This window comes from Rhinolophus ferrumequinum, chromosome 25, assembly GCF_004115265.2.
Source record: "Rhinolophus ferrumequinum isolate MPI-CBG mRhiFer1 chromosome 25, mRhiFer1_v1.p, whole genome shotgun sequence".
Classification (NCBI taxonomy): domain Eukaryota; kingdom Metazoa; phylum Chordata; class Mammalia; order Chiroptera; family Rhinolophidae; genus Rhinolophus; species Rhinolophus ferrumequinum.
Window position 1 is genome coordinate 30,209,740 of NC_046308.1, and position 14,952 is coordinate 30,224,691.

At 38.8% G+C, this 14,952-nt stretch overlaps 1 protein-coding gene across 5 annotated transcripts in view; it reads right to left on the reverse strand.

Annotated features, from left to right (window-relative positions):
• Positions 1-14,952, reverse strand: part of PRDM10 (PR/SET domain 10) — a 91,353-nt gene that overhangs the window by 55,064 nt on the left and 21,337 nt on the right. For all 5 annotated transcript variants that reach the window (XM_033098082.1, XM_033098083.1, XM_033098080.1 and 2 more), the window contains exon 2: positions 901-1,083. In XM_033098082.1, the coding sequence (XP_032953973.1) occupies positions 901-969 (69 nt within the window). In that variant the 5' untranslated portion in view covers positions 970-1,083. The remainder of the gene's footprint in view (positions 1-900; positions 1,084-14,952) is intronic.

Below are 14,952 nucleotides of genomic sequence, written 5' to 3' on the forward strand. Positions count from 1 at the left end.
TAGCTGCATGGAAGTGGCCTTCAAAATGGTTTCCATGAGAACAAAACAGCATTCTCATCTCTCCTGCTAGATGGATCTCTGGAACTTTTTTTCTTAAGTATTCAGACTTACCAGGTGATCAATTTTATTTATTAAATAGTATATTGCTTAAATTAAATAAAATGTATATAGTTAAATGTTTCAGTATTAACTTCCTGATTTTGATAATAGCATTGTGATTATGTAATTTAATAAAAAATCAAATAATGCTTAAAAATCAAATTTTACATTTTGGTTGCATACAAAACATGCCTCCGTATGACTGCCGACTCTTCTCAAAACTCAAATCCACACCAAAAATGCAGACATTTGTCTTTGCTGAGAATAGTCAAAAGAGCATGTAGCTACTTATGATAGTGATTCGAAAGGCAGAGATCATCCGTTACAGCGGTATTTGAATAAGCAACTAACCTCCAGAGCTATTGACTCAACGGGACAACTTTCAATTAGAGGTTTACATTCCAAATTTAAAAAGAAAAAAAAGCCACTCACTTTAATAGATACACCTATATTTAATTACTCACAGAGAATCAAAACCCTATACTGAATAATATCAAAGAAACACACTTTCAGCACCAATTACAAAATATAAAGGGGGATTGAAACATTATGACAGTGAGTTGGGGAAAGGCAGAAAAGCCTCTGGGTGGTATAGCTCAGCGCTTCTGAATCACACTGGACCATACTGACAGGGCATTCAAAGTGCTGAAACCCTGCCTGTTCCTTAGCTACCAGTTCTGCATGTCAGCTCCCTGCCAGCTACTCATTACTATGTATGTAGAAGCTGCTATTTAGCTGTCAGCAAACTGTACCCAACTCAAAAACCATTAGCAATACCAAGCGGGAAAGACCACTCTTCACCTGTGCAGCATTCTCTTCCTGTTCTGCAGATGTAGGCCACACGTGTGGGCTTTCATTTTTGGAATCCATCCTGTCTGGGGACCGTTCCACGTTCTGGCACCTACAGCAGCATGGGGTGGAGGACAGTCATCTGTCTACCATGCGAGTGTTCATGAAGGACAAACAGAGGTCCCTATAACGTGCCTGAGAAAAGAGACAAAAGGAACCAAGACTTGAAATAAATCAGTTTTATTTAATAATAATTGTAATAAATAATCATTTTAATAAATCAGTTTCAACCACAAAGAGAGGAGAAAAAAAACTTTGTAAAAGATAACATACCTGGGCAGAAAGGTTAAAATGCAGAAATTATTTGTATGAATAATACAACGTACGGCATGCTTGCTATGTTCTAAGCATACGTGAGATATGAGTAACCCTCACTACAAACACGGAAGGTGATGCTCTTAGTTCTAATGAGAATGAGATTCCCAGATGCGAAATGCAGGTAGGTGACGGCTTCACACCCAAGTCTGACTGCTGCACAGCCCCAGACACCCCCTCACTTGCACACTTGCTTAAGCACTGACTTCCGATACCACCTCGAAATGAACAGCAGAATAACAAAAGTCACAAAATGAGGAAAACATAGCAATGGGGGAGGCTGAATTTTCTGGGCCACAATTTGGTGAATATAAATATAAACTTTGTTTCCCATTTGGTCAGGACAGGAGGGATTAGCAAACAAATCAAAAGCCTTATCAAACATCAACATGCACTATATCTACATCTTGAAATCTTATTCTTTTCCAAAATAGGCATTTTTAAGGAAATCAACCTTCCCTTTTGATGATGGTAAAATGCTGGCATTTTAAAAGTCCTGTGAGATTTGCTGTATAATAGAGCAGCTAGGCAGCCATGCCTGATACACCTCCTCCCGCCATCCCCTATAAGTAGCATACATAGATAGGAAAGGTGCCACTAATCAGAACACCGTTAAACTGAGGGTAATAAAGACCACTGGCCAAGATGAAGCCAGAATTTTCCCCATTATTAATGGTGAAGGGGACCAAAGTTTTGTCTTTTGGGATATTAATTTTAATTAAGCTGGTTATTAAGAAACAAAAGACTCAAAAAGAATCTTTGACCCTGCCTTTCTTGCCTAAGAGATTCAGATGGAAAGGCCTATTCTAGGAAGGGACTCTTGGGATGCTTGTCTTAGCAGCCTAATTTGAATTGAGTATGGTAAATAGGAAGGCTTCAGGCAGGGGTCTGTGAGCTAGATACCCTGTTTCCCATTGTTTCTGAGTTGCCTAGCCAGAATTTACCTGCCTGTGTGTCCCCTCTTCCTCAACTACCTGTATATCGCCTATTGTCACTTCTGAAATCTAAGACCCCCACCCCCTCCATTCCCCATTTGTCCAAAATATTACATATATCCATTTATACTATCTTTGGAATTTTCAAGCTTATGTGAATTCCCCGTGTGCATGTATTAAAATTTTGATTGTCTCTTTTAATTTCTCTCTATTCATTTGTTTACTAGCCCAGCTAGAAGAATTTAGAAGGTGGAAGGAAAAGTATTAATTTTAGCCCCCACAATGGAAATAAGCTGAGAAACACGTTCTAAGACTACACATGCTCCAACCTCTGAACCAGACTAAGGTCCAAAGAAAAGAAAGAATAGGCACTGGAACACCCAGGGTCTGGGCCTAACTCTGGATGTAGGAACTGCCATGTCCAAACTGCATGGGAACCATGGAGGAGATGGCATGCTTCACCTCAACACTACCACCCTCACCCGCACCCCAAAGCCCTCCCACCACACACATACACCCATCCTGCACACAGCCGACTCTGCTCTTCATCAGAGAGGACTGGAAACAACCATGTCTACCAACAGGTGAGCATATAAACAAAAGGGCATCAGATAACTTTCTGGAGAAACGGAAATGTTCTATATCCTGTCTCTGGACTGAGGTGGTGGTTACGTGGTAATGTGTCAAAAGTCATCAATCCATTATTCAATTAAAATATGTGAATTTTAGCATATGCAAATTTTAGCCTAATAAAGTTGGTTTTTTTAAAAAACAATACCTTCCTTACATAACAGCACTATTTAAGCAGATATAAAAAGATATTCGGGGTGAGTTGTACAGTATGTGAAATTATACCTCAACAAAGACGTTATATATTTAAAAGGTTCAAAAATATTAAGACACCTAGGAGTAAATGTCGACAATAATATAAAGATCTATATGAAGAAAAACACAAATTTGTTCAAAAGGACATAAAAGGCTCAGTATTACAAAATTCTAAAATGTTCCATATGGGAAGCATTTTTTAAATTTTATTTTGAAATGAATTCAGACTGGAAAGATGCAAAAATAGTACAAAGAAGTCCTGTTTTTCTTCACTCAGATTCCCCAAATGTTAACATTTTACCATGTCTACTTTGTTATTCTCTTATTCTCTCTTTCTTTCTTTCTCTCTTTCTCTTTGTCTCTTTGTCTCTCTCTCTCTCTCTCTCTCTCTCTCTCTCTCTCTCTCTCTCTCTCTCTCTCTCTTTCTCTCTCTCTCTCTCTTTCTTCCCCTCTCTCTTTTCACCTGAACTATCTGAGAGTAAGTTACAGATATAATACCTTCTACTATTAAATTCTTAAATGCCTATTTACTAAAAATGAGACATTTTATCACATAACCACAGTACTACTATTAAAATTAGGAACTTAGTAGTGAAACTATTACCTCATTTACAGACCTTATTCAAAATTTGCCAATTGTATAATTAATGTACTTTATAGAGAAAGAAACAACTTTTGGGGGGCCCTAGATCCAATTTGGTATCACATAAAGTGCACTGAGTTATCACGTCCCTTTAATCCCCTCTGTTCTGGACAGTCCCTACTCTTTCTTAGTCTTCCATGACCTTGACATTTTTGAAATGCACAGGCCATTTATTTTTTAGAATGTCCCTCAATTTGAGTTAGTCTGCTGTTGCTTCATGGTTAGATTCAGGAGATGTATTTTTAGCAGGAATACCACAAAAAAGATGTGTCCTTTCGCATACAGGAATTTGAGATTTTTTTCCAACTTGGTTCACGAACTGCACAAATAGTCAAGTGCAGACTCTGCTAGACATTGGGATGCAATGAGGATCAAGGCAGGCTTATCTCATGTATTAGTGAAACACACAGCTCAGAGTGCCTTTCTGTGTTTGTTTTAATTCCTAGAAAGTGGCTTATTATTGCTTTCATTTTCATTTTATTTATATCTTTTTAAGAGGTAGTAAATGCAATTGGCTCAAAATCCAAAATATTCAAAAAGGTACAAAGCAGACAATCTCTCTATCTGGACCCCCTTAGCAACTCTTCAGAAGCAACCTATATATATCAGTTTCTTGTCTATTCTTCCAAATATATTTTATGCACATCCAAGCAAAAACAGACATACTCTCTGGCAGCCGGATGGCTCAGTTGATTAGAGCGCGAGCTCTGAACAACAGGGTTGCCATTTTGATTCCCACATGGGCCAGTGAGCTGCGCCCTCCACAACTAGATTGAAGGACAACGACTTGGAGCTGATGGGCTCTAGAGAAACACACTGTTCCCCAATAAAAAAACAAAACAAACAGATATACTCTGCCTCTCCAACCACAAATAACAACATACTATTGATTCTATACAAAGTAGCATCTCTTTTAAACCTTGTTTATTCCACATGATACCATATTTTTCACATTGTTCCATATCCATATACCGTTTCCTCATTCTTTATTACAGCTGCACCATTTCATTGTATGAATATATCATAATTTACTTAATCTCGTGTTGATAAATATTTAGGTTATTTCTTATCTTTTGCTACTATAAGTAATGCTGTGATAAATAACTTTGGACATACACTGCTTTATACATGTTAGTATCTTGAATTCTTTTGAAGTCTCAGGGAAAATACTCAGTTAAAGTTGTTGTACAACTGTTAAATCTTTATTAGTTTCTGAACTCTAACACTGGCACTCATCTCCCTATGCCTGGTACAGGAGGACTCTGGGGATGTATGGGGAAAAGTGCTCTGTGGGGAGGCAGCAGTTAGTACAAGAGGTGGTTACGAGCTTGGGCTCTGACCTCGATTTGGGTAGTGATTCTGAGACTTAACTGACCTTGGGTAAAACACAGAAGTTCTCTAAATTCCTCTCCCTCTTCTGTAAAATGGGGATCATAAGGTTATAGAGAGAATGACATGAAATAATGCATATGAAATGCTTAGCACAATGCCTGCTATTTAATAAACATATATTAGCTTTAAAAAAAGGTTTTCAATCATATTGCATTTTTCTGTCTAATTACCTTCCTCCTCTTCTCTAAGTTGTTTCATGTCAAGGAATGTGTTTATCCATGAGAGTAACTCTAGATCTGGTATATAGTAGGTACTCGATAATCTTTAAACCACAGAGTGGTTTAAAGAAATCACGTTGTGCCGTGGGAAAAGAGAAGAGGACACCTAATCCCAGACAGGGTATTCAGGGATGATTTCTCAGAGAAGATGAAACTTGAAGGATAAATGGGAGCAAGTAAGCAGAAATGGGAAGGGACAGACTGACTTATCTTTGTTCTAATGTGACCAAAGGAAGGAAGTGGACATTACATGACACAAAATACCAGTAAACTACATAAGGCAAGGATACAGGAGAGTAAAAGGGAAATAACTACTTAGCAGATGTGGAGCAAAATAACAGAACGGTAATCTGCACATAGGAAAGTTTGTCAGTAAAATTTAGCAACGAGGATGTGAAATACTGCCCACAATGGCAGTCCCTAATAACTTTAGAATACTGTTAGCAAATAAAGAAGCCCAAGATAGAAAAAAACGCATTAATTCAAAAAATGCCTAGAATCCACAACAGAGATACAGAATATCCAGTTAGTAGTTCTTGTTCTTCAAGATATAGTTATAAGATATATTAAGCGTCTGTATCTACTAAACTATTTTAAACACCAATGACATTCTGTAATAATTTATTGTTTAACAAGTTGTTCAGGAAAACTGAATTCTAAGCATGACTCCACTACTAAATAAGTCACTTTAAATCTTCTAGCATCATCTGCAAAAGGAGAGTATAAAATGGTTTCTAAAATCTATCCTAGTCTTGAGCTTACATGAGAAACAGTAAAGTACAAAATCCACAGAATCTGAATTGAACATCCTGACTTCCAGACTGGCTCAACTGCTCACTAATTACATAACCTTGGCCAAATTATTTAAATTTTCAATATCACCATATGTAACATAGAGATAATAATTACCTCCTATAGTTATTGTGAGGGTTACATGATACATATAAAAATTCTAGGTACAAGATCTAGCACATAGTAATGTTCAAATATATCAACTTTCATATTTTACAGATGAGCTGCAGAATTTTCAAAACATTTCATAATTTTTTAAAACCTAACAATTGATCAAATAATAAATGCCCTGTACATGAACTTCCTTTATAGTAAGGTATGTCATATTTGTTTTCCTGTTCTAACTGCACAATTTATAGAGCCCTGTTGATCTTGATTTATAGGAGACGGGGAAGAAGCTCCAGGAGCTATTTCAGCGCTGTCCAGCAGGCAGGTGCTGACGGGCTCTGTTAGCTGGGGATAGACTTCCTACCACTCCTCACACTTTTGCCTCTTCCACAGACCTGAAAGAACTGGAGAACCAAACTACACCTTGTTTAGAAAATGGTCACCCATCTTCCCTCCTTTTACCCGCTGCCCAAAATGTTAAGACTTCACTTCTAGGAAGAGAAGGACATGCTTGCATTTCTATCCTCTTATGACTTTATTCAATGAATACTTATTAAGTATTTACTGTGTCATACTTTTCTAGGTCCTTAAGAAACATCAGTGTGTCAAAAAAAAAAAATACTTGCCTTCTTAAAGTTTCTATTCTAGTTATTTTTTTCTTGCATAGTATTGTATAGTTGAAAGTATGAGCTTTAGAATCAGACAAATCTGAGTTCTATGCTCCTAAATCTACTGTGTACTTCATGGGTGTGATATTAGTAAGCCACAAACTGAATCTCAGTCTCATTTGAAAATCTAAATTATCTGCCCAGCATTGTAGTTGTAAGAATTAACGATCTGTCTAGAATGCACGTTTTCACATTTTAACATTTCTGAACTAGGGATCTATTTTACAACAGTTGTGTCCTGCAGTCGCCATCAGTCAGGATGTGGCTGCCACTGCCTCCTCCTGTGTGACCTTGCTCACAGCCCTTCATTAGTTCTGTCCTCGCTTCACTGAGTCATGTATGCTGTCAGCACTAGACACCCTGAGTCTAACTGCCATTTTAAATGTCTTCAAAAAGATGACACTATAATTTGGCATTAAAACTGAAAGGCGTGGGAGCAGCAGCTGGGCATAGATTTGATTAGGGAAGCAAATATTCATCATTGGAAAAATGACCTTAACAACCAAACCTATGGGACCTGGGTATAAAGACAGTGACGTGGATGAGCTGTATTACATGCTGTTATTATCAAGCTATGTGGAAAGACTGGCCTGCCACAGGCCGAGCAAGAGAACACCAGGATCAAAACTCCCAGACTGGGTACTAACTGCTTGGAAGAGATTCCTGGTGACAGCAGTGTGCCCCCTTTTAAGAAACATTGAGTCACCAATACTCTTGAGGGTACAGAGACAAATCCATGACTCTGAGTCAAAAGTGATTCTGAAGAGTCAGACTCTGAAAGTGACAAATTTTAGGAATACCTTAATCAATTTATTTCACTTATATTTTCCCTCCCAGGTATGTACAAGAGTGATATGATAAAAAAAAATCTGTCTAAATAATAAACCCAAAAAAGCTCTTTCAATAGGTATACTATCATAAAAATTCTAAGTGGCAAAAAGCACTTGTGTCAGAGTTTAATTAGCAAGGCTTTTTTCTTTTGTAATGATATACAAAACAATTGTGTATCTTACCATCAACACCTTCAATTAAATAAAACATTTGGGATCAAATTCAAGAAATGGTAGTAGTTTTTTCATGCTTTGTGAACATCAAACATAAAAAGGTGAGCAAAAACCCTACTCCCATGGAACTCCCAATCCAGTAGGAGAGTTGGATGGCATACTTCCCAGCTCACCCCAGGGTGTCACCTGCATGGTGAGGTTGACAGTGATACAGAGTGCGAGGAAGGAAGAAGGAAAGATAAATGCCAACTTTTTCAGCCAGGTCACTAATAAGGCTGGGCTCTGAACCAGAAAATGGAGTGTCCTAGGGACCTAGCCTCCACCGTTGCCTGCCCTCTTCTAGTAGGAACCACTCCCATCCTGCTGCTTACCCCAGAGCCACACACCGTCATCCTCTACCAGCCTGGTTCCCACTATCACTAGGCCTTCTGTGCTGCATGAAGCCCCTACTCCAAAGCCACTCAGAACTTACAGTCAAGAAGCTCCCGGGGATCGTTGCATAAATTATATAAATGCCTAACCACCGGGTTGTATACCTGAAATTAATATAAAATAATACTGAATGTCAACTAATTAAAAAATATATATAGTCACTAGATGCAAAGTACAGCACAGGTAATATAGTAAGTGGTATTATAATAGCTATGTTTGCTGTCAGAGGGGTAGTAGACTTGTTGGGGTTATCACTTTGTGAGGGGTGTAAATGTCTAATCACTATGCTGTTTTGTACACCTGAAACTAATAATAATAATAATAAAGCTTCCATTTTATCACCTGTACATAGATGTGTTAGAAGAGACCCAAATCCACCTTCAAAAGTACCTGGGATCACAGGTCAAACTATAAATAAAAGTTCACTTTGAAATGTTGTTATATATAGTGATTAAATTCCATAGGATTATTAGTACATTACAAACCTCAGAAAGGTGATGAATTCGACAGAGATTTCTGTACTGGTATGATACATTATATACCAGATACATTATTTATTTATTTATTTATTTATTGTTAAACATTTTTTCTTTCCGCCTTCCCCCAGACTCCAGATCAAGCCATTGTTTCTCAGTCTAGATGTGTAGGACACAGCTCCCTGACCCATGCTGGTATTATGAGCCTTGCGCTCCCCCCGGCTGGTAGCCCACAGATACATTATTTAAATAGAAAGAACTACACCACATTCCAGACTTTTCTGGCTCATACAAACTAACTAGCATAAATTGCTGGCTCCTTCCCTGAAATCCAACACTAGACATGCCATAGAATGAAGTTAGAGGGAGACTGATGGACCTGCAAAATGAACATAAAAATTGTGAGCAACTGGAGAAGGTTGAGTGGCAATCTGGAGAGGTTGCTGCGGATGGCTCAGGAGGGCGATCAGAGGGGGACCAGTCACCACAAAAGGGGGGTGGCGCAGGAAGAGGGAATTTTTCTGTTGTTCTTGCCCTAATATTTCCCTGAGCTCCCACTGCCCAGGCCTGTATCCATCACCACTGCACTGCAGAAAGACAGCAGCCAACCCAGTGCTGCCAGCAGAGGGGAATCCTAGAGGCAGCACAAGAAGGCTGAGGGGAAAGCAGACACCAAGCACTAGGAGACTGGCTAGCTTCCTCCCCTCAGGGCTGGGGCAGAAGTGCACACCTACAGGAGGTTCCTCTGCGGCACATGGGGAGTGCCTGGGCCCAGATGCTCTCTGGCCTGATGTACAAGCAATTGCTTATTTTGTTTGTTTAATCTTTCACCTTTCTTTGAATGAGTATGTACAGCTATATGGTGACTTTTGCTGATCCAAGTATAAAATGAGCATCTTTCAGGAATACTTATATAGAAATTAGTCTCCATTTAGAGGAGTGCTGCTTGAGCTTGCTGTAAATGAGTTACCATAAATACTACTGCCGCTGGAATAGGAACTTGGATTTGCCATACTTATGTTAGAGCAGGCTCTGCAGTCAGACAGCTTGGCTTAAAATCTTGAATATGCCACTTACAGTTTTTGACAATTTGTTTCTCCTTTCTCTGAGCTTCAGTTTCTTTACCCATAAGGACAAAGAACTGAAGTATATCAGGTATTTAATAATAGATAACAATTGTAATTAATGTACATAATACAAAGCACCTACAATGTCACAAAACAGAAAGGAAACCCCTCAGAAATCATATTTAAGATTAGATTCCACTTGGTAAATGAAAAAAGTAATTTCACTCTATGTATAGAGTAAAAATCATATTCATTAAAGTAATGAGTTATAAAAAGGGGGGAAGAAAGATCAGGGGGAACCCAATTCTATGACATAGAATAATGGAATTTAAGAACTGCAAGAGAAATCAGGCCTATGGTTCTCAGAACACAGGACCCCTGAGGTCAGTGTTCTTTTCTGAGCACCATGAAATATTAATATATTTTTAAAATTAAATTTATTGGGGTAATGTTGGTTAATAACATTATATAAGTTTCAGATGTATAATTTTATAATACAACATCTGTATACTCCATTGTATGCTCACCACCCAAAGTCACCTCCTTCCATCACCATAAATTTGACCCCCTTTACCTTCTTCATCCTCCCTCCAACCTATTAATACATTTTTTACATCACAAAATAATAACTGCTAGCATTTGTATACACTTATTATGTGCCAGACATGTTCTGAATACTTTACATGTATTGATTCATTTAATCCTCACAATAACCTATGAAGTAGGTACATTATTATCTCCACTTACAAGTGAGGGACTGAGAAAGTGAGAGATTAAGTGACTTGCCCAAGGTAACAGAGCTAAGATGAGGCAGAGCTGCAATACGAGCCTGGGCAATCTGGCCATGGAGCCCAGACGGTTAGCCACTATTTAACACCGTTTCTCTTCCCATCAGCTAAGAACACTTGACCTGGGTCATGATTCCAGCATAAGTGGATCCATTACATGAGCTATATAAAAAATCACATCCAACATCACTTTATAATTTTTCTTAAAACTATCAAATTAAGAAAAACTAGATATTCCCAAGTTTTCCACTAACATTTTTTGCTACTTGTTCATTTGGCAAAGATGCCTAGCAGCAATAGCAACAAAGGGTTAATGAAATCTCATGGGATAAAACCTCAAAAATAAGAAAATTCTATCTTTTATTTTTATTTAAATGAAAGAAGACCTTGATTCAGCTCTAGAACACTAGTGTTTTAGGAGAGGATAGTTTGAGAACCACTCAACCAGAGCAATGTCTATTTTATAGATGACAAACTCAAAACCACAAGGACTAAATGAATCAGTTCAAGTCACACAGCAAATGAAAACAGCACAAAAATGCAGGCCTGAGACTTCAGAGCTCTCACCCCTACACGACACTGCTGTCACTGGATCAGTTGTGGAAAGGATTTAGATGAGTCTTGAACCGGAGATTCCTTACCTTGCCTAAAGCTGTTTATCTTAGTCTTATTTTTATTTCTTGAAGCTTTCTATCCTTAACTTCCTAGCTACAGAAACAGTCTTGAACTGTGTAGCCCAAATCAAGGAAGACAGCATTGCTAGCCATCACAATAGTCTAACAAAATAAAAGCAGGCAGGCAGAATAAATTACAAAAAAAAAAATAAATAAAAAAAATGGGTAACCCCTACTTAAGAGCTAATTAAGACTTTATAGGGACGGCCCCGTGGTTTCAGTGGTTGGAGCACCGTGCTCCTAACGCCAAGGTCGCCGGTTCGATTCCCACATAGGCCAGTGAGCTGCACCCTCTACAGCTAAAATTGTGAACAACAGGTCTCCTGGAGCTGGGCTTCTGTGAGCAGCCGGAGGCCTGGGGGCTGCTGAGTGCTGCCATGGGCTACCAGGTGCCACCACAAGTGGCCGGCAGCCAGCGAGAGCTGCCATGAACTGCTGTGAGCGGCCGACTGAGGACCGACTGCCTCAGTAGGGGGGAGCGCAAGGCTCATAATACCACATTGGCAAGGGAGCTGTGTCCTACACAACTAGACTGAGAAACTACGGCTTAAACCAGAGGGGGCGAGGAGAGGCGGAAGAAGAGGGGAAAAATAATAAAATAAATAAGACTTTATTATATAGGGTGAGCTGAATATAAAACTTGTATAAGATCTTTGAAGGGTGGTCACTCAGCAAGAGACAAAGATTTTCAATTTTTTTAAAATAAAAATGCTCTCCGTGTTAAGAAAATAGATTTTTTTTCTTTACTTTTTTAGGACATTTCTTTCTTTTTGTCTAAGACAAAAGTTCTAGATATGAATTAGCACATTACAAAATATCCACTTTAGGAATTTCAGAGTTAAATCTTATGAGATTATACAACCTCATAATAAAAACTATACATCAAAGAAAAGTCTGATGCAGAGTAATGAAGGAGAAAATCAGTGTTATATGAAAACTCAAATTAGGCAACTTACAGAGGTAAAAAAGATAAAAATTAAGCAATGTAAGCATATTAACAATTCTATATGAATGTTCCAAGTCTCTGGACCAGAAAATGATGAATTAAGTTAAACTACTTGGTACAAATGAATGAAGACCTATATAACTGATCTGAGAAAGTCAATGAAGTAAGAAGTACCTTCCCATGAAGGATGAGCAACTTAAACATGAATTAAGTTCCAACTGTTCATTTTAAATTGAGTGATGGCACTTTGACTGTATATGTTCTTTAAAGTTATGTTACACATTATATTTTGATTCTCAGAATAATACAAAAACTTTATTTACTAATAATTTAATTGAAATAAAATTAATTTAGATGAAATAAAAGTTTAAGAAACCATCTGTTACAACGTCAATGATTAAACACAGCTAGAAAACAAAACTAAATGTATTAAGGCAAATCAGTTACCTTTATATAAAATAATCAAAATACTTTTCAGCTCTATAATTAAGATTAAATGATTTTTTGATATTGTACTTGAAAAAATACAGGTTTAACTAGTATAACAAAAAAGGTAGATAAAGACTCTTATGAAAATATAAGATGAGACTTCTGAATATAGTACTTCTAAACATTTTAGAGCTTGGTGGTACAAACATTTCTTATGTTTAATTTGACCTTGAACTACAACACCCCTCTGCCCTTGAGCTGGGCACCTGCATTCCTGCATTCAGTAAAGAGTGAAGTAAGTCAGGATCTGTATGCTGGAGCCACATTCCTGGATTCCAGTCCTGGCTCCACCCCTCACCAAGAGTAGCCCTTGTACAAATTACTTAACCAATCTGTGACTCAATGTCATCATCTGTAATATGGAGACAGAATAGGGTCTACTTCATAGAACTGTGAAGAGGATTAAATGAGTTAATATTTGCAAACTACTTAGAACAGAGTCTAGATTATGGTAAGCATGCTATATGTTAAATTAAAGAAATAATAATTAGGGTCAATTCTGAGTCACAAATTAAAAATGGTAGAGTAAGAAGAAACTATGGGAAATAGAGGAAGGAATAAGAAAACGAAGAGAGGAAAACAATGAAGAAACAGAGCAAGAGTATTCTAGAAGAGAACAATAAGATTGGGAGGAAATGAGGCAAGAGGACAAAAAGAATAGAGATGGGGGAGTCTAAGAAAGCAAGAACTAAACAAGCACAATAGGGAGAGAAGTAAGGGGGAGAAGGGAGAGAATAAGAGAGAAAATGAATCAGATTGTACTGAGCTAACTGGGTAAGAATCAGAAGTGAAAGTGGAACAATCTAGGGCTTCCCGTCAAGATGGTGGAGTAAATGCTGCGTTCGCCTTCTTCCGCGACCACCTCAAAATTTTAACTGAACTTCAGAACAACCATCACTAAGAATCTCCTGAAGTCTAGCTGAACAGAAAAGTACTATAACTAAGGACGTATAGAAGAAACCACTTAGAGACTGGTAGGAGGGGTGGAGATGGGGAGCGGGCTGGTACCACACCCATGTGTAATAGTTAAAAATCAGGAGGGATATCTCGGCTGTGGAGGTCCTCCCTGAGGAGCAAGGGGTCCCAGCCCCACACTAGGTTCCCCAACCCAGAGTTCCAGTGTCAGGAAGAGAAGTCCCAATAATTTCTGGCTGTAAAAACCAGCAAAGACTATGGCTGAGTGAGACAGAGGGCTGCTGGAGTCCCAGGCGCTCCTCTTAAAGGGCCCATAAACAGACTTACTCACTGACAGATTCACTTGCTCTGAGCTCCAGTGCTGGGACAGTTCAAAGGTGCCAGGGACATAAGGGGAGGAACTGAATTGTTTGGTTTGAGGACAAGGGCTGGAGGCGCAGTCTTCTGCCAGACAGAAATACTGGCAGAAATCACTGTTTCTTTGTTGAGCCCACACCCCACCCAGCCTACACACACAGTCTGGCCCCACATCTGAGTCTCCATCAACCTAGCTAACAATGTTTGCCCCACCCTGGTGATTCCCTGAGATCCTGCCCCACTCAATTTGCAGCCATTTTTGGTGGCTTCTCCATACAAACAGCCTGACTTGGCTCATGCTGTGGACATTCCTAAAACCTCTCAAAGGTTCACAAACCCCAAACAAGCAGCATCTTGTCCCAGTGTGCCCTGTAACTCTTAATAAGCAGCCACAAGCCCGACATGGTGGCAGCCAGCCTCAGTTCACAGCTTAGCCTCTCCCAGACACCTCCAAGCCCAGAATAAATGTCAACCATCTGAAGATCACTTTGTCGCTCATATCAAGTGGCCCTGGGCAGGGCACAGGCAGCAGCTGACCTTGGCCTGCACCAGAGCCCCTCCCAAGAGGCCCCAGAACCAATGGCCAGCTTCAGACCACACTAAAGCACCACCCAACCACTTTCACAAATGCACACCCAAAGGCAGCCAAAATGGGGAAGCAAAGAAACATGTCCCAAATAAAAGAACAAAACAAAGCTCCAGAAAAAGAACTAAACAAAATGGAGACAAGTAACCCACTGGACACAGAGTTCCAAACCTCAGTTATAAGGATGCTCAGTGATCTCAGGGAGAACTTCAACAAAGAGATAGGAAACATAAAAATGAAGATCGAAAACAAAACAAATAAAGAATACAATAACTAAAATAAAGAATACATTAGAGGGAATCAACAGTAGATTAGATGAAGCAGAGAATCAAATCAGCAATTTGGAAGATAAGGTAGTAGAAAACATCCAATCA